Source organism: Hemibagrus wyckioides, linkage group LG06, assembly GCF_019097595.1.
Source record: "Hemibagrus wyckioides isolate EC202008001 linkage group LG06, SWU_Hwy_1.0, whole genome shotgun sequence".
NCBI lineage: Eukaryota > Metazoa > Chordata > Actinopteri > Siluriformes > Bagridae > Hemibagrus > Hemibagrus wyckioides.
In genome coordinates, this window is record NC_080715.1 from 28,745,178 (window position 1) to 28,771,026 (window position 25,849).

General features: G+C 43.1%; 1 protein-coding gene across 10 annotated transcripts in view; it reads right to left on the reverse strand.

Annotated features, from left to right (window-relative positions):
- Positions 1–24,894, reverse strand: part of LOC131354513 (R3H domain-containing protein 1-like) — a 41,244-nt gene extending 16,350 nt beyond the window's left edge. For 4 of the 10 annotated variants that reach the window (XM_058392260.1, XM_058392259.1, XM_058392254.1 and 1 more), the window contains exons 1-12: positions 24,739–24,894; positions 7,829–8,022; positions 6,626–6,769; positions 3,561–3,596; positions 3,064–3,156; positions 1,499–1,634; positions 1,300–1,378; positions 1,076–1,135; positions 766–906; positions 455–563; positions 197–289; positions 50–78 (exon numbers count right to left, since the gene is read on the reverse strand). In XM_058392260.1, coding sequence (XP_058248243.1) covers positions 50–78; positions 197–289; positions 455–563; positions 766–906; positions 1,076–1,135; positions 1,300–1,378; positions 1,499–1,634; positions 3,064–3,156; positions 3,561–3,596; positions 6,626–6,769; positions 7,829–7,948 — 1,040 coding nt within the window. In that variant the 5' untranslated portion in view covers positions 7,949–8,022; positions 24,739–24,894. Of the gene's footprint in view, positions 1–49; positions 79–196; positions 290–454; positions 564–765; positions 907–1,075; positions 1,136–1,299; positions 1,379–1,498; positions 1,635–3,063; positions 3,157–3,560; positions 3,597–6,625; positions 6,840–7,828; positions 8,023–11,482; positions 11,829–24,738 lie in introns of those variants that run through there. The other 6 variants (XM_058392261.1, XM_058392253.1, XM_058392262.1 and 3 more) reach the window with 4 other exon arrangements.
- Between the last annotated feature and the right edge of the window lie 955 nt (positions 24,895–25,849).

The window sequence follows — 25,849 nt, forward strand, 5'->3', positions numbered from 1 at the left end:
CGTTGAATACTGATGTTTACGGCAAACCCGCTTCGGTATCAACGCTCACCTTTTATCAAGCGGGAAAGTATCCAAACCCTGCAACAGAAATCCGCAGTAGGTTTAACGTTCTGATGCATCAACCCATGTTCTCCAGACAGGTTTATGTAAAAAGCTAAACAATTGACAGGAGTAGGAAAAAAATGATGAATCTCACGTCAGCAAATATTCTCTCTCTCGCTCGTTGATACTCCTCTTCACGCTCTTCTATTGATTTACTCCTCCTGTCATCCTTTAACCTCATTCGCATCTGAAACACGAGTGCCTGCTTTAGGATGGGTGCGGATTTTTTTTTTTTTTTTTTTTTTTTTTTTTTTTAAGTTTAAGGAACTGTTATTATCCAATAACCATCCATCACCCAGAGACAATATACCAACACTTTATGATCTTTTTAAGTCTTGAGCTCACCACTTACCAAGTTGTCATCTTTGTCCATGCTGGAGTTGTCCCTTTTTAAAATGTAACGCTTCTGGAAATCGTCCGTCTTGTCATCTTTGATGTGTTCGGAGAACTTCTGATCTGGACTGAACGGACAAACATGCATTCAGCCATTATCCTTCAGTCTATTTTAAATGTTTCAGATTGCACATATTTATGTTTCGGTTTGCCTAAAAATACATTTTATATTACGGACACGAGGCAACATTCTGCTGTCAGACGTTTCGGGAGTCAATGGTGTTTCTATAGGAACAGAAAGTGAGACACTGGACAGGTCAGATTACTCACATTCTTGTATTGCTAGTTTTGTTGATGATCACGCATTTGCCCGTTTGGTCGACGTTGTGGTCTAAGCCAAAGTAAGCAGCTACTCGATGCAGGAGCATTCTGTGGTAGGAGGTCATGGGGGGAAACTTTCTTCTCTGGCTCCTAGAAGAAGAAGAAGGAGGAGAAAAAAAAAAGAAGAGTCCCCATAACCATCATTAGCTGTTAAATTTCTCTCTCTGCTCCCTGAGCAAAAAAAAAATCTTAAGGAAATGATTTGATGAAAAACAGTCACTTGCAAAACAATGGATGCCTGAGGGAACCATTAACTCACTCATTGTTACTGATGAAGTCGAGGATGTCCTGTTCCAGCTTCAGCAGCATCATTCTGTCCCTGGATTAGATGAAGGAACATCATTTCACTTTTTTTTTTTATTTCACTTATGAGGTGAATAAAACCAGGGCTAAATTCCTTGTAGACACACACAAAAAGTTATCTGTGAAAAATTATGGGATGAATAAAAACAAAAAAAAGAAGAAGAAGAAGAGTTTACAAACCTGGGGTTGTTTTTCAGTGTGTTAACCAAGAACTCGTGCAGATCGATGCCAGTGGAGTCGGTGTATTCTTGACTGGAATCTTAAGAGAGAGAAAGTCTGAAAGACAGATCTTCTGCACTTCTGATAGAAAGAGATTGCATTGTCGTAATAAAGGCAACAAAAAAATAAATAAATAAAAAATCCACCAACGCGCACACACCTCTTGACAGCATCTTGCGCTGCATGCTCTCCAATTTTTCCAACTTGTCTGCACTTCTCTCTCGGTCGTCTTCATTTCTACTGGCCGGAGTGTCCTCTTTGTCGAATGACTGACAGAGCTTGATCTGGATCTCATCCTGTGGAGGAATGAATAAAGAGAAAAGTCAATCAGTGGGATGAGAGATCAGATTTTTTTTTTTTAAATGATGAGGCAAAACTTGCTTATATCTTATAATCAGTGTTAAAAGCTGAGTGTCATCTGGGATACTGATATGATTATGAGCGTCTTAAACAATTTCGTATACTACAAACCTCAAAAAAACAAACAAAAAAAACATGATACCTCAGCGATTTTGCTGTGCCTTTAGATAAGGACCACCCGTTTACACTTCCAGAGAAAATACAGAATATTTACAAGGAGATATCTTTAAGCTCTGCGCAAACACACTGCGTCAAAATTCAACGTTTCCAGCAACAGATTAGAATTTTACTCCTTGGGTGTGTTTTTTTTTTTTGTTTTGTTTTTCTGGAACCCTGCCATTTGCAATGTGGCAAAGCCCGGGCACCCTGACGAGAGGCTTTTGGTTTAAGTCTTTTCTTTTTCCTCAGGCTCGACGGCGTCCTTGTGCCTTTGCCTCCTTTGGAGTGGCTCAGACCGAGCAGCTTCCTCCCCCCTTTTGCCTCCCCAATTTCCTTTGATTAACAGCACGGCAAGAAAGGAGTCCATTTCGCTTTTCAAAGCCGGCACAAAAGTAAAACAAAGGAGGGCAGGCGCGCAACGTGACGCCTAGGGAGGTGTGGAGCGGTTTATAAGAAGCTTTCTTTAATGGGGAAAGCGGTAGTGTTTACACTGAGAATAGGGAGAGCTCGGTTCTGACCTCGGAGGAAAGAAAAAAAAAAAAGCAGCAGCCTAGAGGAGCTATAGCGAAAACTAACACAGCTTTAAGAACTCGAGCTCAGTGATTAATTATTGAGTGCACTTCTGATACGTAAAATGGGAAGCTTGCATTTTTTTTAAACTGCCTTTAAGACCTTTTTGTAAATCTTTGGATTTTTTTTTTTTTTTTTTAAAGCTATGCTAAAACTTCAGTGGAAAAAAGGAATTCGGTGAGGGAATGAATGAATGAATGAATGAATAAATAAATAAATAAATAAATAAATAAATTCTTGTTCAAGAGAAAAACCCACATACTAACAAATACAAATCCCTAAAGAAAGGATTTTAATCAATCTTGCTTTCGGAAAATACACAGCGAGATATAGTGTGTGTGTGTGTGTAAATAGTCATAACGGATTTAACATTCTGCTGGATAGGAATGTAAAGAAAAAAAAACCCTTTTAAATATTGTCAGAATTATGAATGATCCATAACCATTTCCCCAAACACACAGCGAGGTTACGTCCCACACGACTGAATATTATCTCCAGCAGGCCTTCAAGGACAAATACCTCACATGTAGCTTTGAGGAAAGGAAAATAACAATTACAAAAAAAGGACGAGCGTGCACTGGGTTAGATGAGCCTGTAAGTGCGAGAGACTTTTCCGTAGCCCTGCGAGAGGTTTACCTGATGTTCTGGCGGCAGTTCAGAGGTAATTGGGGGAGGTGAGGGTTCTTCACAAATGGCCAGGCTCCGAACTAACTTTAACTTTGCGTTAGACTGGGGGAGAGTAGTGAGGGTTAGAGAGAGAGACAGGTCAGGATGTACACAAAACCACTGCAGGTTTCATTTCCACAAACAGATGCACATGAACTCCAAGGAAATAAACTTACGGCAATGAGTTGGTTTTTTTTTTTTTAATATGATGCAATGAAAAAGAGTGTGATTTTCAGAGCTCAAGGACCACACCTTGTTTATGCACACAGTTCGGTTAGTGGCTCCTGACAGCGTGAAAATCATACAAAAAGAAGAAAAAAAAAAAAAAAGCAGGAACACAATGCTCTTCACAGTACACACGCACATCCAAATGAAGAACAACGAGCAATGCTTCATGATGCACAACACAAAAATGAAGCAGGAACAAGCGAGCAAACATGTTAAGGACATGCCTCTTGCCACTGTACCTTGGGCCGCTTTGCGCTCTGTCCAGGTATTTGCCGCTGTACGGTAGGCAATGAGACAAAATGAGGGCACATGGATTACGCTGTGGAATCATCCATCAGTCACAACAACACAATACTGAAGGAGATGCTTCACAGAGACGTTTTATCCTGCTCAAAACCATTCTTTACTAAAAAACAATCTGTTTTTAGAAATAATGGTTTGACTGGGAGCAATGTGTAACTTTTTATTTTTTTTAATTTATTTGTTAGTAACACAGTGTGATAACCAGTATAGATGTCATGGCATAACGTTGACACACACCTGACCATCACACCCATATACGCTTGTAAGATTTATTCCTCCTTTACAGTTCTAATCAACTCCACACTTCTCTTCTGTGAGAAGGTTTTCCACTAGATGTTGGAGCACGGATATGGGGATTAGTGATCATTCAGCTACAAGAGCATTAGTGAGATCAGACTCTGAGGAGGTCTGGGGTTCAGTCGGTGTTCTAGTTTATCCTAAAGGTGATCAGTGGGGTTGAGTCAGGGCTCTGTACAGGACACTTCAGCTCTTCCACCTTCATCAGCCTTCACAGACCATGTCTTCATGGAGCTCTGTGCTTTGTGCACAGCTGTATTGTCATGCAGGAACTGGGTTTGAGCTTCTTAGTTCCAGTGAAGGGAAAAATGTAAAGCTACAGCATACCACATTCTGTACAACTGTGTGAGAACAATTTGGGGAAGAACCACATGTGTGTGTGATGGTCAGGTGTTTACACGGTCATACATTTAGCCATAAAGTACATGAAGACATTTTTTAGATGTCCCTCCTTCCAAGAAGTCATTAAATTAGAGTGGAGCGCAGAAACATTTTAAACCTTGTCACGGTTAGGCATGGTGTATGAGACTTGTGTTACATCAGCGCTGAATTTGTGTATATTTCTCTTTATCTGTTCCAGTGGTTCTTATGCCCAGTGTCCAGCTAAAACTGCACAGTCCTCTCCCTGTGGACTTCCTCTAAATTATATTATTAGAGCAAGAAACCGGACGGACGTGAATACGAGGGTTTTATTGCACCACCAGGCACTTTTTTTGGGCAAAACTGCTTTCGACACTGACTGATAATCTGCTTGTGTTGTAAACATGTTACAGTGGTGCCTCTGCTGCCACTCCCAGCATGTTTGTTCGTATAAAAGGGAACAAAGCAACAATCTATTTTTGGCTAAGCGGCGCAGTGCATGGCTACACTAGTTACTGTTTTGCACAGTATGACTTTCCTCACAGCCAGCACAAGACAAGATGAAATCTCAATCTGGAACCGTGGGAGCCTTTGCTTGATTTTAAAGCAAATGGCTATGTACGTGGCTACACTGTCTTAGCTTGGATGTGACAACCCAAATAAATACTATAAATAAGGCACAAAACTGAAGATGAAACAGAATATATTCACAAATTGTGTGAAATACAAAGACATGGGAAAAGGACCCATTTTGCAACTCGGCCATTTCGGACACCTGGAAATGGGTTGAGAAGGCGTGTGAATTGTCTGTATACTCCGAGGAGAAGCTGGGAAACGTCGTCGCTGGGCAGCTCACGCGTCTGTCCCTCGTTGCGTTTCTCTTTCATTGTCCGTCTTGTACTGCGGAAGCCTCGAGCAGGCACAGTGGGCCGTCGTTAATAAGCAAAACAGTGGCCTTACAAAATTATGATAGATGCTTATGCGGCTTTAATTGGGTACTGAGCGTCTCCAAGTCCCCGATGCCTGGTGCTGGCGTCAAGCCACATGCAGGCGATCCGGCGAATACAGAACTTGGTGAAAATTGCCATGGGAACACAGATGCCGTGCGAATCTGCTGAAAGAGGACGGGGGGAAAAAGGCGGAATCAGAAAATGTGTGCATGCTGCAGAAAAAAAGGGAGCAGGTAGTGCTGCGTTGTGCATGGCGAGGCAGCAAAGACTTGTGAAAAGCAAAGGGAGGAGGGAGACAGATGGCCGTAAAGCCACTTGCTGTGCTTCCCCTCCCCAGCTCCAAGGGTAACACAGAGGAAGCGCCGGGATAAGCTCGGATTGGCTGATCAGACGCTCCTCCGCTTCTGCTGCCTGAATTTTGGGCGAGTATCTCTTGTAGAAAGCAGGAGGCAAAAACAATTTGCGCAGCGAAATGAAAAGAGGAACGAGAACGGACGACATGAGCAAAATGTCAGCGCGTCAAAAAAGCAGAAAGGTGTCTGTCAGCTAATAAAATATATATTTAATAAATAATGAAAAAAAAAGGCAGTAACCTTCGAAAGTGTAACCTTCAGAAAGTGCAGTGGGGCTGAGGTGTATCCATTTCGACTGGTTCTCATAACACAATTACATTACGATTGATTGCTCGTGTTTGGCGCGCTATTCCCCTCGGGCCCGTGCGCCTGGCTGTATCAGAACAATCGTTTGAACCGATTTCTTTTTCTGACCTCTCTGCTTCAGAAGATTCATTCCATACAAACCTCAAGGCGCAATCCTTTGTTTGAGGGACAGCGATAATCATGACAGTCGATAAATGATTGATCACAGGGCAAATGAACCTGAGAATATTGCAGGGATTTTTTTTTCTTCTTCTTCTTGGTACAACAGAATCAAATTGTGGTGTGTGTGCAATCGCTCAGCAGGAATTCAATAAGATGTCTTATCAGAGAATAACACGTTCTCTTGTACGCAGCTCCAGAGACAAGTGCAGGCTGAGAAGACTCGTACAGCTGCGCTTCCTACATCTCTGGAAAAGTAACGCTGGTGTTGCGTGTGGCTTGATATCATGTAATTATTCGCACTTGGAGTGGTGTGCAAAGGCAAGCTGACGAGTCGTGTGATTATTAGCACGTCGGGAAGGTTTAACCATTAAACTAAAAATGACGCGCTTATCATTAATTTGACATGCTTATCTTTAAACAGCTTTGATGATAGTGCAGATTTCAATCTAGTCTACTCTTATAGCTGAAACCTTCTCTGTTCCAGGATATGAAAGTCACCTTCAAGAGCAAACATTCGTTACGTTAGCAGGAGAGAAAAGGCCGTCTTCGTGTTCACCACTCGTACGAGTTTACCTGTGTTTCGCTCTTATCATCGCAGCAGTTCTCGTCCCCGTTGGGCTCTACGTGCTCCCGGCTCTCGGACTTCCTGAGGCCGTCGCCCCCTGGCGCGGAGTTGCTTTCCTCCGTCTCCAGACCCCTCATGGTCTCACTCGTCTCCTTTACAGTGACAGTATCAGACATCCTCATTAGAGAAGGCTACGTGGAGCATCTACCAGGAGCTTGGGACCTGCAGGACATTAGATATTAGATATCTGCAATATAAGACTAATAAGATTAAGGCTGATCGGGGGGTTTGCTCTCAAACGGCCGAATGAGAGAATATGAATGATGCCATAAAACACGGTGTTTATGCTTTTCACTAAATGTATTCATATTAATGTAAAGGACAACAAAATGGTGCTGAAATCTAAATCTGATCATGTCTTCTGCACTACATCACTAAAGCACAGTACAAATGATTCATTTTGTATAGAACTGAACAATATTATATATAATATTACCCCCAGTTTATTAGTTTCTCTCTGGCTAGGAACTACAGCTGGATAATATGACAATATATCATCAATAACATGATCGATTCTGCCATCGTACACTTTTCTGAGACACTGCAGGAATCACAACATTACATCGTTGCATTATATTTTTTAACGGACACCGGCTAATGAGAGAGTCTGAATTTTTCAAAAATTTAAAAAAAAAAAATTGTTCATTTATTTGTGTACATAATAAATGAAAAGAAAAAAAAAATGTATAGAATAATTTGTTTTTAAGAGCGTAAACGTCAACGTCATCACGAACCGAATATTCTTGCCGCGTTGCTCTTTTTAACTAGGAACGATTTCGTCTTGCTGTAACAGGCGTCTTAAGAGCAGTGACCTCTACGACAAGGGCAATTGCAGAGTTTACATGACCCTTAGGTCACCTTCATTTATTACCCCATAAATCACCTCCCTCAACTTCAGGCGGGAAAAAACTCATTTGTATTCTGTCAATCTGAGAGTTCCATTAGCACGTTCGAGCCATGTGAGGTTTAAAGCACGTGACGTGCCGCGTCCCACTGAGACTCTTGGAGCACTGACAGATCGCGCAGATGGTTGTTGAAGCTATGAGCACTTTCTGTTCGGTCTACCTTTTCAAACATATATAAAACCTCCTCTTTGCTGCCTACATGCTTGACCTGACATTTTATTGAAATGCTATTTATTTATTTTTTACCCGATGTTCTGCTGCGTGCTGGGCCTGTGGTGGCGCCGCCCTGGCGTCCCTTTCAGTGGTGCTGTGGACCAGGTCGTCGCTTGTGCTGAGCGTGCTGGAAGCCCTGAGGAAGAGGCCCATGTCCCTGTCACCAGCACTGGCTCCAGATCAGAACAGCACTGGCCGCAGACAAGGCGCTCATGCCCTTCAGGAACCTGCGGACGAGAACACAACATGAGGGCTGTATTTCATTAGCTCTCTCAGAAAATCTTGTTTGGATCGTTTTGCCATCTGCACAGCACCATCTGCAATGCTACTACGCTTAACTATGGTCAGAGGAGTCCTTTTTCCTCAAATAGCGTACGGTTCAAGAGTATAGTGATGCACCACCTTGTTGTGTGTGTGTGTGTTCGTGTGTAATCGGAAAACTGAAAAGCTGTCTCCGCTCAAAGGCTGCAATTCCAGCAGGTGGCCAGGCGCATATCCACTTTCCTTCATATCCCTCTGCTCATTTTAGCGGACTGAACGCTGAAGTAAACACTTGCAAATTCGATTCCGCGTGTAGCAAGCAAGCGTCCGAGCGGGTCAATAAAGTAACAAAATGTCACATAGCGGTTTAGCCGGTAAACATGCGTCCGGTTTCAAAACAAGGTGGGCAGCCCAACACTTTATTTCTGATGAGGCCAGAGATCAAAGGGACGTGTTCAGAATTGGAGGGCACGGCTAAGCAAACGGCCGGCGGGGCCAAGCGCCGACAGCGCCACGCATTTATCACGCTAATGTGGCTTAGGCGGCTGCTGCTGCATTATTTAAGAGGCTGATGGCCCTGGCTGATTGGGATTCATGAGATCTGGAGCCTGAAGGTGGGAGAGCAAGCGTGTGTTGGAGGGGAGGGGGGGCTGTCATTGGAAGGGACAGGTGCAAAAGAGCATGGCCACCCACACACACACACACATCTCTATGCTAACCCTGTGAAAATCATGGGGTGCAAGGTAGCTGTCAAACCCGCCGCTCTGCAGAGTGCTCTCCTCCCCTCCTGCTTTCTTTTTCCTTTCTCTTTCCGAGATGTCTGGCTGCACACCATGCCGGACTGACATCTTGCTCGGCTCTCAGAACTCATTCTGAAGGATGCAGATGACGCCTCGGAAAAAAAAAAAATACCGCAAAACCCCGCTGAGCGGGTCAACACGAATAAAAGCTGAAGCAGACATGCCCCTGAGAGCCAGCCTACGTGTTTCTACACTGCACATTTCCATAAAAAAAAAAGATATATAAAAAAACTAATAGAAAAATATATCTTTTTAATGTATTCTGGCTATGAACGCAAACTGAACACGAGTGTTCGAGCATAGAGTTCAGCAAAATTTTATGACCTTCACCTCACACTGGACTCACAGCCTTTTAAAGAAGACTCAAAAAGAAAGAGATGATGCACAAGGAAAGAGAAAGAGATGATGCCCGAGGCTTAGAACCATCAAAAGAGGTCATGTGAATAAGAAGCCGTGGGTCAATCCTTCCCCTTTAATCCACACGTGTATCATTACATTTACATATTCACACCATTATATATTAATTAATCAAATAAAATGTTATATTGTCAGACAGGACAAATATAAAAATAAAAAAATTAAATTAAATAAAAAATTTTAAAAAAGGCTGCAATTTCTTTAGACTAAAATGTCGAGTTATTTGCACAAAACATCATGACTAACTAACCTTAGCAAAAAAAAAAAAAAAAAAAAAAATCACTTCACCTTCTTTCTAGTTTCAAGGCTGATTGTATATGACAAAAAAAACGAGTCGTTTCTGTGCAAGCTGGAAAAAAGCAAGCGCAGAACCGTGTCCATATTTCGAGCTAATTGGTCGGCGCGTGTCATCCAAATCGACACGGCGGCTGCGTTTGAAAACAGACTTGTAGCCCATTTAAGCGCTGGCAGAAAGCTTGGCGCACTGGGAAGCGCTGACGAGAGACAGGAAGGAGGAAAGCAGCGAGTGTTAGGGTAGTGTAATGGAGCTGAACCTGCGACTGTGACTGACTGAGAGAATGTGTTGCGGTGTGCGTGTGTGTGTGTGTGTGCATGCTTCACTGCTCAAGAATTCATGTCTGCTAATGTTCCTTTACCAGCCTGGAATCAATCTCTGGAGAGCTGCTGAGTGAAACGGCGATGGTGTCAGCCGCGGCACATGTATTGATTTTGTCAGCGCAGACAAATAAGCTGTTAGCGCGACCTGCCGTCTGTAAGCTGAGATGAGCGTCGCTCCATTATGGTGCCGCTAACTACACTCATTATGCGCTGCTTCTGCAGGAGCGTTATTACCGCCGTCAATTTAGCCACCGACACTACAGTGAGGTACGGAACTGAGGACAGATAGTCACATAATAGATTAGAACACAATGCAGAATTTTTAACAGGAGGTATGGGCAAAAAATAAATAAAATAATGATTAAACAGACTTTGAGAAAGAAAACATTTTCCTAGACGTTTTATATTGACACGGAAATGTGGGGGGGAGGCATCTCTGGGCGCATGCTGAGCTTTTCGGCGCTCGCTCGTCGTCTTTGGCAGACGTTTATGAATATAAACCCCATCCGAGCCGTCGGACGATTATTATTTCACAGCCAATTATATCGCGCGAGACTGGCAGGAGCCGCTATTGGAACGGATTACCCACTGCAGATACTTTCTCTGGGCCAGAATACAAGGTGTGGGGGGTATATTTAAACGAGCGTGGATTAGAGAAATGTATCTGAGGAACATGTGAGTGAGCTGAAGGTCAAGCACAAGAGAAGAGATCAGAAAGAAATGATTAGAAGTGGTGATTTGGTGAGTTTTCTGAATGGCACAGCTGAAAAGGGAAAGGAAAGCATCACTTGGAAGTGGTTCTGAAGATGCAACTCGCTGCTACCTTCTGTGAGCAAATGCTGCCATCTGTCTCCTGACTTATCGCCAGTCATCCTCACAAATAACGCTTTTAGCCCTGAACGTGGCACGTTCAAATCAGAGAACAAAAATGAACAGGAAGATTAACAAATCGCTCATGGGTATAACCTTCGCTTTAATTCCTCCTTTGTTATTCAGATACAGAAGTATAACTGAAATTCTACTGATATTAAAAATCAATTCACGATCATTAGTAGTCTCCTGAAGACACACTACCAGGTAACAGCCTTAAAACAACTTACTGCTCCGTCACCTCGACTCTTCAGCAAACTGAATTAAATAAATGAATAAATATATATACACATATATAAACACCTACTGTCTGGTTACATCAGTGTGTCTCACTCTCAGCATTGTGGCTGAAACACCGTATGGATCCACACCCCGCTGTGACAGCAAGCAACTCAGCACACTCGTGCAGAAAAATGTTGGACAAAACAAAACCTACAAGTATTACAGCAGCGTGGCACAGCGGGCACATGACGGCAACACGGCATGACGGGAGAAAATAATAAAAGACGAACGTGAAAGGCAGAATTTATTCGGTTTTAAACGATATTCCATCATAAAGAGTCTTAAATTATTACAACAAGTGTTCGATCTGCTTTGTGTCCGTAGCTTTTCAAACATCACATTTTTTGAGGCAAGAAATACACACATATACAGTAAAGAAGTTTGTTTTCGCATCGTCCGGCATACCTGTGATCTCCAGCGTCCACACACACACACTCACCTGCCACATCGTAGCCTCCATTATTTCCATTGGTCAGAGGTTTAGTTTCCATAGTACCAGAGGCTGCATTGGCTGTGCCGGCTGCTGCGTCGAGCGAGCTCCCAAAAGCAGCCCCCCTTCGCCCACACGCTCTCTCTTCTACTCTCACGCTCTTTTCTCTTTCTCTCTCTGCAGCGCTAGCTCCGTCTGTGCCTAAGTGCAGGAGCCCATGGTTGAGCCTCTCGCCCCGGAGCCTCGGAGACAGCGGCAAATCAACGGCCGGACGGAGTGATGTCAGCGACGAGCTCAGCCAGTCAGAGCGCAAGGCTCGGCTCGGAGGCACGTCACTGGCTAAATTGAGCTCTTCATTAGCGAAACAGCCGCAGCCTCGGGGCGTCGGGAGGAGCAGTGGGTGGTTTACCTTCCCACCCCCCTTGGAAAGGGGGGGGAGAGGGGAGAAAAAAAAATACACCATATCCTGACTTGGTGTGTGTGTGTGTGTGTGTGTGTATGTGTGTGTCAGAAAAAGTGCACCTCAGCAGAGATCGGGTCATACACGATCACACGGGCGGGGGGGAAGGCGGAAAAATATATAAATATATATATAGAAAATTCACGTAAATCTCTGTGTTCAGGAACCAGAGAGACTCAGCGGTCCACTCAGAGCTCGGATTAAATAGCTTAATAAATAAATAAATAACAATCACAAAAATTTTCTTGCAATCCTGGAAATCAGCTGCATCCAGAATTTCAAAACTGAACCGTACTGAATGCTGATCCTTATCGGCTAAATAAATAAATAAATGATTTCTTTTAAAAAGCTGAAATCAGTGCATTCATGTCACACATAGAACACTGAAGCTACACTAACCATTCAGGAAAAAAAATTAAAAATTCCCTCCCTGTAATACACTGTAATGCATGTAGCAATAAAAACATGCCACAACCAGCTCACAGTTTTCAACTGGCTGGAACCGTAGAGCAGACTACAGCTTGCACCTTTTTCCCAGTACACTGTAAACAAGCTCAGCACGCCAGCAGCCTTCCCTGCCTTCTTCACCGCTTTGATGTGTGTTGTGTTTTCGACGCAGGAGGTCAAGAAGGCGACTCCTAAAGACAATTACGAGAGGTGCTGTGGCAAACCGACGCGCTCCCTCTGCACCTCCGCTGATGACATCCGTCCGCAATAAAAGCCCTCGGAGTCCTGACGTGGAGGCGCGGCCGGAGAGCGGCGGAGCGTTCGTTAAATTTGTTTACATTATTCTGTGATGGCACCAGAAACTCACGGATGCACAGAGATTATGTCTAGCGAGAACAGATAACAGGCGCTGGTAATAAGAAGATGATGAGAAAGTTCTGGGAGTTGATTGAATGACAGGAAAAGAAGATGAGGAGAGATCATGGAGTGAGGTGTGTGTGTGGAAGGGGGGGGGGTGTTCTGGGATGTTGGGTAGAGGTATTTGTTTTGCCTCCCTCCCATGTCATTTTCTTGTTGAATTAGTCCTGGCAGGCCTGAGGCTTTGATTAAATCCCAAGCTCACATGATGAGTGCCTGAAGATGCTCAAGCAAGCGAACGCTTTGAATTACCAGATGATGTCGCTCAGCTAACCAGCCCTGTTCCCTCCGCCCCTCCAAAAAAAAAAAAAAGGCACATTCCTAAGTGTTGGGGCAAAATGTGACGCAGGACGGCCCCGTGAGGATTATTACTGGAGTTCAGGTGGAGAGAGCAGACTGACAGGCACACAGAGAGGCATGAATGATACACGAGTGGGCAGCAGGCGTTAACATATTGAGACGCTGCCAAACAACCGTAGCATAACCTCCAGAAAGGGAAAAAAAAGAAGAAGAAAGGAAGAAATGTGCGAGTCTGAAGAGCGACAGTCGGACTGTTTGTCAGCATGGTTTCACACTTACATTGGGTTACTTGCATGTGGCTGATTAAATCTGAAACATTAAGCATGTAAAATACTTGCTTGTCCAATTAAATAGGCTCAAGAAGCGATCAGATAGATTGTTTGTTTTTTTTAAATATCTTCCTTAGTGACACAAAATTCAGATTTCTTCAGGCCAAAAACATACTCTGGGAGGGGTTATACTCTGGGCGGGGATTATACTGCTCATGGGAGGGGTGTTTCTGGGAGGGGATTATACGCTGGGCGGGGGGTTACACTCTGGGCGGGGATTATGCTCTGGGCTGTTGCAACAGTACAGATGGTGCACACTACCAGAGAACATCTTTAATGACCTGAAGAAAATCATCTTCTTAGCCGTTCTGGTCTAAAGTCAGCTCTGTGTGCTGCATTACATCACTGTATTGACCAGGGCAGGGATCAGTAAAGGAATAAGACCTGCTGCACCGTGTGTCCCGGTCATCATGGGAATAAACATCAAATATAGGTATGTGGACACCTGAGCACCACACCCACAAGACTGACCATCTCTGAATGCTGTAACTTAATTTCCCTTCCACTGGAACTAAGATATTGAAACCCAGTTCCTGCATGACCATGCAGCTGTGCACAAAACACAGAGCTCCATTAAGACATGGTATGGAGGTTGGAGTGGAAGAACTCGAGTGTCCTGCACAAAGCCCTGACTCAACTCCACTAGATGAACTGGAACACCTCATTACTGCTTCATCTTCATCTGTGTCCAGTGGAACAAATCAGTAGTAGTGTTTCCGAGCATGAAAAACATGTTTATATAAGTAACACATTTACACAAGAAACCTCTCTCGCTTTATAAACCAAGATCGTTTTCTCTCTCTGTGCTACTAATGCTATGGAGCTGAGGTGTGGATGTGAACCACAGAAATTCCTCCATTCTTTGACAAATGATGTGGAGTGATAAAGCATTGTGAAGGATGACAAGCCCTTGAGCTCACATCTGATTCATGGCAAACCAGACCAGACACTGGGCAAGCCTGGAGCTTTCTGCAGCACAGTGCTGCACTCGCATGGAAATATCTGCTGGTTAAAAGAAGAAGAGAAGTTGGAGATATACAGGTGCATTTCGGAAATATTTCTGGACTTATTTTGTCCAGAATTCTGGGACTGCTTGTGGGTCCACTGCGAGTGGGACTACTCAGGCAATGTCTGTATCTTGTAGTACGATCTAAAAAGTTGTGGATGGATAAAGCGTCACAGGAAGAGCTGGACAAATCTCAGAGGTCAGATATTTCATAGAGATGCTGAAGAAGCCACTCTAATGGATCAAATTAAGAACACGTTTTTTACATTAGGATGAATGTGAACGGATACACTGATCAGGCATAACATTATGACCACCTGCCTATTATTGTGTTGGTCCCTCTTTTGCTGCCAAAACAGCCCTGACCCGTCATGCACTGTGTATTCTGACATCTTATGTGGACCAACACAATATTAGGCAGGTGGTCATAATGTTATGCCTGTGTATGTGATTTTGTTGTGTGTGCCCCCCCCCCTTCAAGTTTATCAAGACATCTGTTAAACATCGCCACCTAGTGAACGGACTGACTCTTCACTTTTCTCGATATTGCTTGTATTTACTGATTACCTGTTCATTTTATCCGCTTCCTGATGTCAGATTAGAGTACGCCGTGTTGCTGTAAACACTTCAACACGAAGTGCAGAAGTTATCACTTAGGTTACTATATCGCAGGCTGATCTCTTTACTAAAAAAAAAAAAAGGTCACTTCAGTCGGTCTCTTGTAATATTCCACCACACAGGAGCTGTGTTAGCTCTATCTGCTGTAGTGGAAAGGGGGTGGGAAAGTGATGGGGGAAAGGCTCACAGAAGCAGGTGGAGTAGATTAAGAACCCGCCGCTCGCTTAATAAAACCACCACGACCTGTTAACCCACCGCCAGGAAAGACGACGATGGTTTTTCAATAAGAGATCAGCCGCTAACCCCCTCAAGAGCTGCACAAACTCCATTCCGGCCCGGAGATGTAGTGGCGGCAAAGCGATGGCGTTCTTTGTCTTTTGCCCCCAAGATGGTTCCCTAGTAATGCATGTGCGAGGATAAGCAGCGTGGTCCCCGTGCTTGACAGGAGCCTCGTTCGTTCTGAAAACCGTCAGCCACTTTCTCTGCTAAGTCGCAACAAAGGAAATCAATGAGGTCCCGTCACTCACGTCACTCCGACACTAAAGCTGCAGATTGGAGGGGAGGAGGGGTGAGAAAAACAAAAATCATCTGTCAAATAATTATAGCTTGTCCTGCAATTTCACAGTACAGTTGTCTTTTTCTTTAGTGTCGAGAGAAAGGAGAGGAAAAAAGAAAAAGTCCTCGCCCAGCATTCAGTCAGGAAACACCTGGCACAAAGCTTGTGAGACAACACTTCCAAGTCCTCGACCGATTCATTTACATAATAAAGAAAGCGTAATGCCAGTGCTTACTAATTAAGCCTCGCAATGCAATTTTTCTTCCAGAAAGCCAAAAAAAAGAGAAAAAAAAATAAGGAAGTGGGGTGTGGGGTGAGGATGGCGGAGGATGTAAGTGACAAATGCGTTTATTTACATTTTTCCCTAAGGACGTGCCGATTCCTACACAGGCTGGGAAAGAAAAATCCTAATGAGGTCCCTTGGGGGGAAGAGAGAAAGAGGAGCCTTCTTCACTGTGCGGTGAGGAACGTGACAGAGCTCCTGTGGACACTGTTCCATCCTCATTAGAGCAGGCGAAGGATGCTGTTCCGCAGAGCCGGATCTGGTTCAAGATGTCACCGCGCAGCAAAACCGTTACTCTTCATTGTGTGACACTCCTGCGGTGGTGAAGGACAGGCGGGAATGCGAGAGAAGGAAAACGAAATCGCTGGCAACGTGACTGGTTAATGCATGCTGCCGGTTGGATTATTTTTTTTTTTCCTTACCTTTGCAGTGTAAGCTGCTTCAACACGAGTTTCGTGTGATAAAATTAGTCTGTGAACCACGGGCTGTCCGAGCAGCGCCGTTTATACACTAACGTCTGATGTTAATGCCATTTTTTAACCTGTAAGAAAAAAAAATACACGACTGTACATTAAAGCAAATAAATCTATCCAAAATAAAACCATATGTTTCTGATTTTTCAGACTGGGTATAATATTACTATATCACTTTGATCAGTATTCCTAAGCGCTAACATGACACGTCAGCATGTCAGAAAAGATGTTAAACAGCGCGTCTTTCCGAGAAAATCACCTTGTTTTTACTTCTCGAAATCACTGAGCTTTAACAACAAGGCCCGCAAATTACAGTGAGAGAGGAACGCCTAATTGTCTGAATCGATCTTGAGCCGTTTGATCAAAGAAAGGACGTGACATTTTCCATATCGAGCGCCAGCCGGACCTGAACGTCCACTCGTCTAAAGGACTGTGTAAATCCCTTAGACTCGACACAGCGAGACTTTCTAATAGGTCGCTTTACCGCCTCAGAGATGGCGGTGTGGCTCGGCTGCCTCTCGGTGGATGCCGGAGACCGGAGAGCGCCTACGTTCTGAACTTATTATGTGCTTCTGAGCAACAGTGCTGCTTCGGTTGAGCCCTTTCTTCCCCACCTGGATCGAAAATAAATACGTGGCTCGGCATCCCCTGACTCTGTGAACAAACACGGACGAACGAGGAGCGGGTTCATCTTGAGGAATTCGAGGCAATGGTGAGACTGATACTTTGGGCTATAGACTGTGTGTAAAATACCCCCCCAGTGATTGACCTTTCCTTGGTAGGATATGAAAAGCTCACTGTTTCCACTCACGGTGAGAAAGGGCAACGGTGTTTGAAGTGTGTTATTGAACCGCGCTTGCTTTTACCTCGATATGTAAATCTGTGCACACGCCCACAAGTTTGGGGGAAGAGGAAGATCAGCGCAATCGCTTTAGAGAGATCTCTGGCAATAAAAGGAGAGTTAGAAATTCATCAGCTGCAAACCAATATCTGGAATACCGCAAGTGGGGCGCGCTCTCTGCCACACACTGCGAAATGTATGCAAATGAAGCGCGGGAGCTCTTAATGCGCGGTAGTGTGGGAAACGGATCGGAGATTCTTGCCAGTCCTTATTCTAATTAGGTCAACTCTCGTCCTAGCTGTCGACCTCTACCTTGATTTGACAGAAGCTGGCAGACCCCCTACCCTCTCCAGGCTGCGCTGAGACATCACACCAGCGAGCAAATCCTGAACGCAAGCAAGGATTCGGATTAGCTCGCCAGGGGTCTCGGCTTGTGCTGCTAAACTCCTCGCGCAAACACACACACACACAATTTCACAGAAGTGAATTTCACTTGCGGTTAGAAGCTGCAAAACCTCAAAAGGCACACCACGATGCTGGGAGGAAATCTGATCGGCACCGTGACCCGTTCAGGTAACGGATGGTGCGAGCGTTGGTGAGATGCAGAAGATGGATGGGGCTGAGGCGGTAATTCTTTTAAACTTGTAGTATGATCTGAGCAGTTGTGGATGGATAAAGCATCAGAGGAAGAGCTGGACAAATCTCAGGTGTCAGATATTTCATAGAGATGCTAGAGAAGCCGCTCTAATGGATGAAGCATGAGAAAGATGTTTGGAGGAGACAAGCAAGAAGATGAATCCTTCGGTTCATAGAGAGTGGTCAGATATTATATATATATATATATATATATATATATATATATATATATATATATATATATATATATATATATATATATATAGGGGGATTTGAGGGGGTGTGGGTTTAGGTTAGGAGTCACCAAATTAGAGAAAATGTTTAAACTAAGGCTTATTTACACCAGTTGTGGTAGTCGTTTTTTTCACAATGCACATTGTGTCAATCATAAACTTTCATCAATAAGCTGCGTTGAGCAGAATTTCTCTTCTCCGGTAAACAAATCCTTTACATTGAAGCCACATGTTCATGCAGGAGAACCTGTACAGTGACTGATTCCTCTAAGTGCTCCCCAGCCTGCTTACTGATTTAGGAGAGAAGCTAAAATAATCCAAACACATATACTAGGCTTTTTCTTTCTTTCTTCTAAAGTTTTAGTCATTTGACAGCTCTTTGTGCTCAGCTTTCTGCTCCAGCATTTAGTTGGTTGACATCACGTGACCTGAATGTTACATGAATACTAATCTCTCTTAAAACAGGGTTGTTATGCAGTTACAGTCTTGTGTAACCAGAGCTTCAGACTGATGGCAAAAAAATCTGGACTCCATAGTACCATTTACTGGCCAAGGATCACCCAAGAAGGCGTCTGACTGAGATGTACAGCAACCAATCACAGTTCGTTTTGTTCAGCGTCATGCTTAAGGGCGTGAAGATGTAAAACCGATGGTCCTACAAAAACAACCGGTGTGCAACTGTAAATCGCTCAATTAAGGAAGTCATGCATATTAATGAATCTATGAACTTCATATCATTTGGAAAATCCAGTGTTTAGCTGATCCTCATAAGTGCACATTGTCACAGTTTGCCAACAGTTTATGAGCATGAGGTCTCCACTGCTATGGATACACTATATTGCCAAAAGTTTCGGGACACCCCGCCAAATCATTGAATTCAGGGGTTGGGCTTAGCCCCTTAGTTCCATTGAAAGGAACTCTTAATGCTTCAGCATACCAAGACATATTGGATAATTTCATGCTCCCAACTTTGTGGGAACAGTTTGGGGATGACCCCTTCCTGTTCCAACATGACTGCACACCAGTGCACAAAGCAAGGTCCATAAAGACATGGATGAGAGAGTTTGGTGTGGAGGAACTTGACTGGCCTGCACAGAGTCCTGACCTCAACTCCATAGAACACCTTTGGGATGAATTAGAGCGGAGACTGTGAGCCAGGTCTTCTTGTCCAACATCAGTGCCTGACCTCACAAATGCCCTTCTAGAGGAATGGTCAAAAATTCCCATAAACACACTCCTAAACCTTGTGGAAAGCCTTCCCAGAAGAGTTGAAGTTGTTATAGCTGCAAAGGGCGGGCCAACTCCATATTACATTCATGTACATGTAAAGGCAGACGTCCTAAAACTGTTGGCAATATTGTGCATATACACTAGTTTGTAAACACATAACCATGAACATCCTGTTCCAAAATCATGTCTATTAATATACTAATTAACATGAGTTTGGATACATCACACCCAGAATGATATCCCAGTAAAGATTTTAGTAACAAATGTGTAAAGAAATTGACTGATGTTACATTTACTTATCCAGAGCATCTTACATTTTCTCTCATTTTATACAAAAAAAAAAAAAAAAAGCAACGGCAGGTTAAGGGCCTTGCTCAGGGTCTCAGCAGTGGCAGCTGGGTGTACCACCTTCTGATCAGTTGTCCAACACCTTAACCACTGAGCTACACACATTACATTTCTAGCATTTGGCAGATGCTCTTATCCAGAGCTACAACTGGGGGTTACGGGGCACAGCAGTAGTCCCACACTACCATATATAAATATATAAAAACAAAACAAACCATCTACTGACCAAACCGCAAAGCAATAAACTATAAGCAATGTTTAAAAGAGCACAACAGAGAAGTGATGCTTCATTGGGTTTTATAAGTTACTGAGTTCCTCACACAGGTACAGCCTACATGCAGGTTATGGTACAAATGATGAAAGGCCACACACATCCAAAGCAAAAGTGTTGATCCATGACTGAACATCAATACCTCCAGGAACGCTATGTCGTCATTATGAAAGACCAGTGACGAAGCAGTGGCCAGCTGAGTCTTCCTCAACCCCCCCCTTCATGTACTGATCATTCACATCATTGACATGACTTTACCAGAACCGCCTCGGCGCCTTCAGCACTGCAGTAAAATTAGTCAAAATAAACGTGTGGAGCTGTGTTTTAACAAAAGGCCTCCCGGGGCTTGTTACTCTCAGGTGAGAACTTCCTAGGGGGTGACGTACACCTACTCTTCACCAGAGCTCATACATCACCTCGTGGCTATTAATAATCCCCGTGACAGATACAGGCCAGAAAAAAGCAGAGCCTGCAGAACCACATTGTGCACCAGATCAGTTATAACGCCATATCACAATGCAACAAACCTGACGGGAGGTGGGGTGTTTTTTCAGAGGGGTAGCACAACAGGGTGGGTTAAATGAGTTATCGTTCTCTTTCTAGCTGCAAGAACGATGTTTTTTTTGTACTCGGATGAAAAAGAAAGACTTTGTGAGAAGTTGTTTAATCTCGCGTCGTCGGTACAGGACTCTCAGTTTAACACCTCGTGGTGTTGGTGGTGGTGGAGCGAGTGGGCAAATTAGTTTAAAGTCCTTGAGTGGAAGAATGTCGCAAAGTATTAGTGTTTACATCCCTGGTGTGAGAGGCAAAAGGCAGTAACATATCAGTTTGAGTACACAAACTGCTCTCATCATTAAGAGGACTTGACAGTAATAGCAGCTCAGCTCTCAAGTAGGCTTAATCCTAAACAAGTGCTGGTGAAAACTGCTCTTCTTTACATCCTCGTTCAGACTGCTTACAAAGACATTTACACATCAATCAGACACTAACATCCCCGTGACAGACAAAAATAAGTCGCACGATTCACTCGGGTTATATTTATTGCTAGCTGAACGACAGGATATTTATAAATAAGACCGCACCGAAGCACTATATTTACTCAGTCATCAGTAACACCTGCAGCGGTTCAACCCGGGACGTGGAAACCAGAAAGCCCAGCTACAGGCTTAACAATTAAACCTGTTTTCAATCATGTAATTACACATAATCAAGCGTCATAATGACGAGCGTGCATAATCTCAGCAGCATCGCTAGCATTTCCTCCTCCTGTAGTCAGTCCGTCTCGGGATTCAGTGTGCTGGGTGTGTTTGGAGATGCTTTTCTGCTCTGCAATGCTGTAAAGAGTGCCTATCATAGCCTTTTTATCAGTTCAATCGAGTCTGATCAATCTTCTCTCATCAACAAGGCATAGCCTTTCATAGAGCTGACATTTATTTAACATTGTGTAAAATCGCTCAAAACATAATCAGTGAGCTCCAGAAGAATTAAACAATTAAAGGCTTGGTGATTAAAAAGGCGTCACTAGTTTGCGCACCTGTAATATCTTCTTAATTTACATTTCAGTTATTGAAAAGAACAGCTGTTTTCACACACGGCATGTCCTTAACCTGAACAGCTACATTTCTCTTAGCAAGCTCTATATTAGAAGCACTCTGTCCCTGGGATGTCACATCCATAACGCCGGACCGCCACACGTGATGACGGATGTACAGAGAACAGCAGATCACTCTGAACTCAAAGTGAATGACAAGCTCAGCAATAACGTCTCACAGAGAGAAAGAGAGAGAGAGACAGAGAGAGAGAGACAGAGAGAGAGAGAGAGAGAGACACACACACACACACACTCACACACAGAGAGAGAGAGAGACAGAAACAGAGATAGACAAATACAGAGATAGACAGTGTGAGAGCAAGAGAGAAACTGAGAGTGAGAGAGAGAGAGAGACACAGAAACAGAGACAAACAGAGTGAGAAAGAGAGAGAGATTGACACAGAGAGAGCGAGAGAGAGACAAACACAGAGAGAGACAGAGTGTGTGTGAGAGAGAGAGACACAAAGAGAGAGAGAGAGAGAGAGAGAGAGAGAGAGAGAGAGAGAGAGAGAGAGAGAGAGATGTGAAACACCAGAAGCATCTGAGAGGAAAAAAAAATGTATTTTGTTGTGGAAGCATCAAACTAATCGAACTCATGTTTCATGCTATAGGACCTGACTTGTTTATCTCAACTTAACGGCCATTTTAATAGGAACTCTTGTCTCAGAGTTCTGGTGCTTCCTGAGACGCTCACCACGGTTGGCTATTAGAGCTGCTATAGCCTTGTTGAAACCGTCTGGCTATTCTCTGACCTCTTTTCATCGACAACCGGCGGAAATGCTGCTCACTGGACGACTGTTAAACAAAACCACTGTTCCCATCACAGATGCATTATTATTATTATTATTATTATTAATTAGTCAAGCACAACAGCACCTGCCAGTGCCACAATGTCTCATGTTTCTACTCAGCACCGACTTACTCAGGCACCCGATCACATGACCCCAGGTGCGGTCACTCTACCTGTTTTTCATCTGTAAAGTGTCAAAATCCTGCAGCTACAAGAGAGCACTCATGACACGTGAATGCACCATACTCAGATCACATCCAGTAGGGTTTGTGTGTAGGCTGCGTCAGAGGTGTGTATTTGTTGTGTTCACATACATACGATAAGATGCTGAAATGATGAGTCACGCCATAAACGTCACCGTAGGCCTGAAGAGTTCTGTCAAGTGTTCGGAAAGTGCAGATGTAAACATCTCTCCAGCTATACTGAATACCAGATCAAACCACCGTGCTGCTGAAATTTCTCATCCGATTGGTCAGAAGCACTGACTCTACTTCCAGCTGTATTTTAAGCGACAGGTTTCTTTTAATACCCTCGTTCTGATAGGTTACGGTTTCTATAGTAACAGCTCATACCCGGTCTTGCAATGTGTACATTCTGTATATAAGCTAAACTCTTCAGCATGTTGAAACTCTGAGACAATAGATGTTTATTTAATATTTATGGTAGGAGTCTCTAGTGTCGACGCTTTGTATCAGTTAGTAAATTTCCAGACAACAAACATTCTTCAGGACGGAGGAGTTTGTGCTTTCTGACTTATGAGAAGCTGCATATTTTTTGTCTTATTAACTTGGGGGGGGGGGGTAGATAGAGAGAGGGAGATGGGGGGGTAGAAACAGAGAGATAAGACAATGAGAGAGAGGGTGAGAGAGAGGGAGCGAGAAAGAGAGAAGAGGGGTGGGTAGATACATAGAGAGAGAGGTTGGTGAGAGTTTTATAATTCTTGCAGTACAAGTGATAACAGCAACTTCCACAAAGGTTCCACAACATTAAATGTAACTATAAACGGATAAAAACCGACAAATCACAAATCACTGAGGTGTGAAAAGGAATTTAAAAATAAAATAAAAATATGTTAAAGCTCGGTAGTAAAATGGGTTGTTACGGTCACTGTGGATCATTTTCCAACAACAGCGTGACCTGCACACGTCTCAGTCGAGTTCCGGGAACGATCTGGAAAGCCAGGTTTCATTTTCCATTGCGTTTAACACCGACACGCTCACAACCAGACTGATCACACACCAAGAAGTCAAACATCTCCCCAAACATCAACAACATGAGGTGACATCTGCATAGAAAAATCACAGACGTGTATCCACACATGACCGAAATATAAGTATATAAGATAAGAACAGTAGGTCTGAGAAGGACTGAGGAAAAACACAGACATGACCGATTCGGATGGACATCAGAAAAACTGTAAATGACCCCAGGACCTTGTGGACTTTTAATCGGAAGAGGGTCAGAGTGAAAAACCGTCCTTCTTCAGGCACACTCATGCCAATCACGATGAACGCAATTAATATGCAAATGATGGTGTGTGACGTCATCTAGCGACCTGACAATACAAGGTGTACAAATCGACCAAATTTTAAGATTAGTTCTATTAAAGTAAACGTTTTTACAAAGAAAAACAAAACTAAAAGAGAGGCCAGTTTGATCAAATATGAGCAATCACAAAATGTAATAAAAATAAATAACTTTTGTCCCTGTCAGAACAGGCAGCTGGTCAGATTATAATTCTCTAATTTTAATAAAGAAAATTTAAAGGACTTATTTACCTCACTGGAGTACAAACTCCTTATGAATTATTTATCTAGACATTTATTAATACGTCTCTTTGGTAATAATGCCTGAGAAAATGCAAATAAGCCTATTTAGAAACAACTATAATTAGCAAGCGAGCTAACCAAGTGAACCTGGTAAACATTAGTAAAGCCGTTAACAGGAGAGAACGTTCTAGAAGAAACGACTATGGTCAGATATCCTTATTTTGGTATTAAAACGCAGTGTAAACGTTGTGTGGTGTTTAAAAACAGATTATTAATGACATGAAGTGTTTACAGCTCAGGCCTGCTACCTGAAGCTAGCAGCTAGCAAGCGACAGGCTCCATGCTAGCAGCCGGTCAATGTAAATGTGCTAGTCAGCTAACTGAGGCAGGCAAAGCCAGTTTGCTAAGACTCGCGTTTAAATAGTATTGCCAATACACGAGCACGCGCGCACGCGCTCATTAAGTTGCCCGTTCAGCTCGTACTTCTGTCTCGAGCATCGGTTCATTCAGCACACGAGTGCGCCCCTGAGATAGCGTTAGCTTAGCCGGCAGCTAGGCTAAGCTAACTATGCTAACGCTATAAAGTCCAGCCCCTCTCTACACAGCTGTCTCAATTCACACTCACAAAACATCGAGGAAAGAAAAACATCCCAAACCCGACCATTACCTGTTCCGTAAAAGATGAATATATTCTTATTATCTTCAGTTTCTCGTCAACGCCCGAGATTTATTTTCATTTATTTTACCATAAACCTGTAACATGAGAAGGATCAATAACATGGCCCAAGACAGAGCAAGCGTCCTCGGGGGAGGCGTAATTCTTTCCGCATCCGTATTCAGACAGGTCCCGCCTTCTTTCCTTTGATTGGCTGGTGCGAGTCCAATTCCTGCTCTACGATTAGTTAGGCGTGGCTGCGAGTACAAGAGGCTAACCAATCCACGTACAAGAGGCAGGGTTTGTCCCAATACGGGTGAGGCAAAGGTGAAGCAAAGGCAGCTTGCGAGAAGTTGATTGACACTTCGTTTTGACCAATCACAGCCGCCAGGCTCCGTGACGCATAGTCCCATTAATTTTCATCAGGACTTGTAAGGGTGGGATTTACAACAATATTGAAGCATCTTAACATGTATTTTTTTCCCCCAAGAATGTATTGTAAAACATTTTGGGAAAATTTACAACAGTTCTAATAACATAGTAATGATTTAAGTCAACTTTTAAGATATTTTATGATGATAATAGAGGATTGTGAGGGTAATTTACACGAATTCTAACAGCTCAACAATGGTCGAATTATGCCAACATTAAATATATAGGATTTTAGGAAGAAAATAATCTTAATGTTTCATACATAAATGAAAATACCTTCACACCTACATCATACAATTACACCTACAACCTTTTCTCTGCTTTTGAATACACCTACAACATTTTCTTTCTATTTGATATAATTGACCCCCTGTCTTTTATAAGCTGTTTTATGTATTTATCTATTTCATTTATTAACGTTTATGTATGGTTTTCATATTTGGCTTAATTTTCTCATATACAAACATGAAGGTATCAGAGTTATCTTTTTTAACAAATAAGACAAATAAAAGAATGAAAAGCATAGGTGACTACTATATTTGTTTCATTAAAAAAAAAAGAAAAAGAAAAGAAAAATCAAAAAGGGAAATATTTCCCTTACATCACTGGAAAAAATGTGATGCAATATTTCTGTATTAAAAGTGAAAGTCTACAATCCAACATCCACACTTCTATATGTTTTCACATCAAA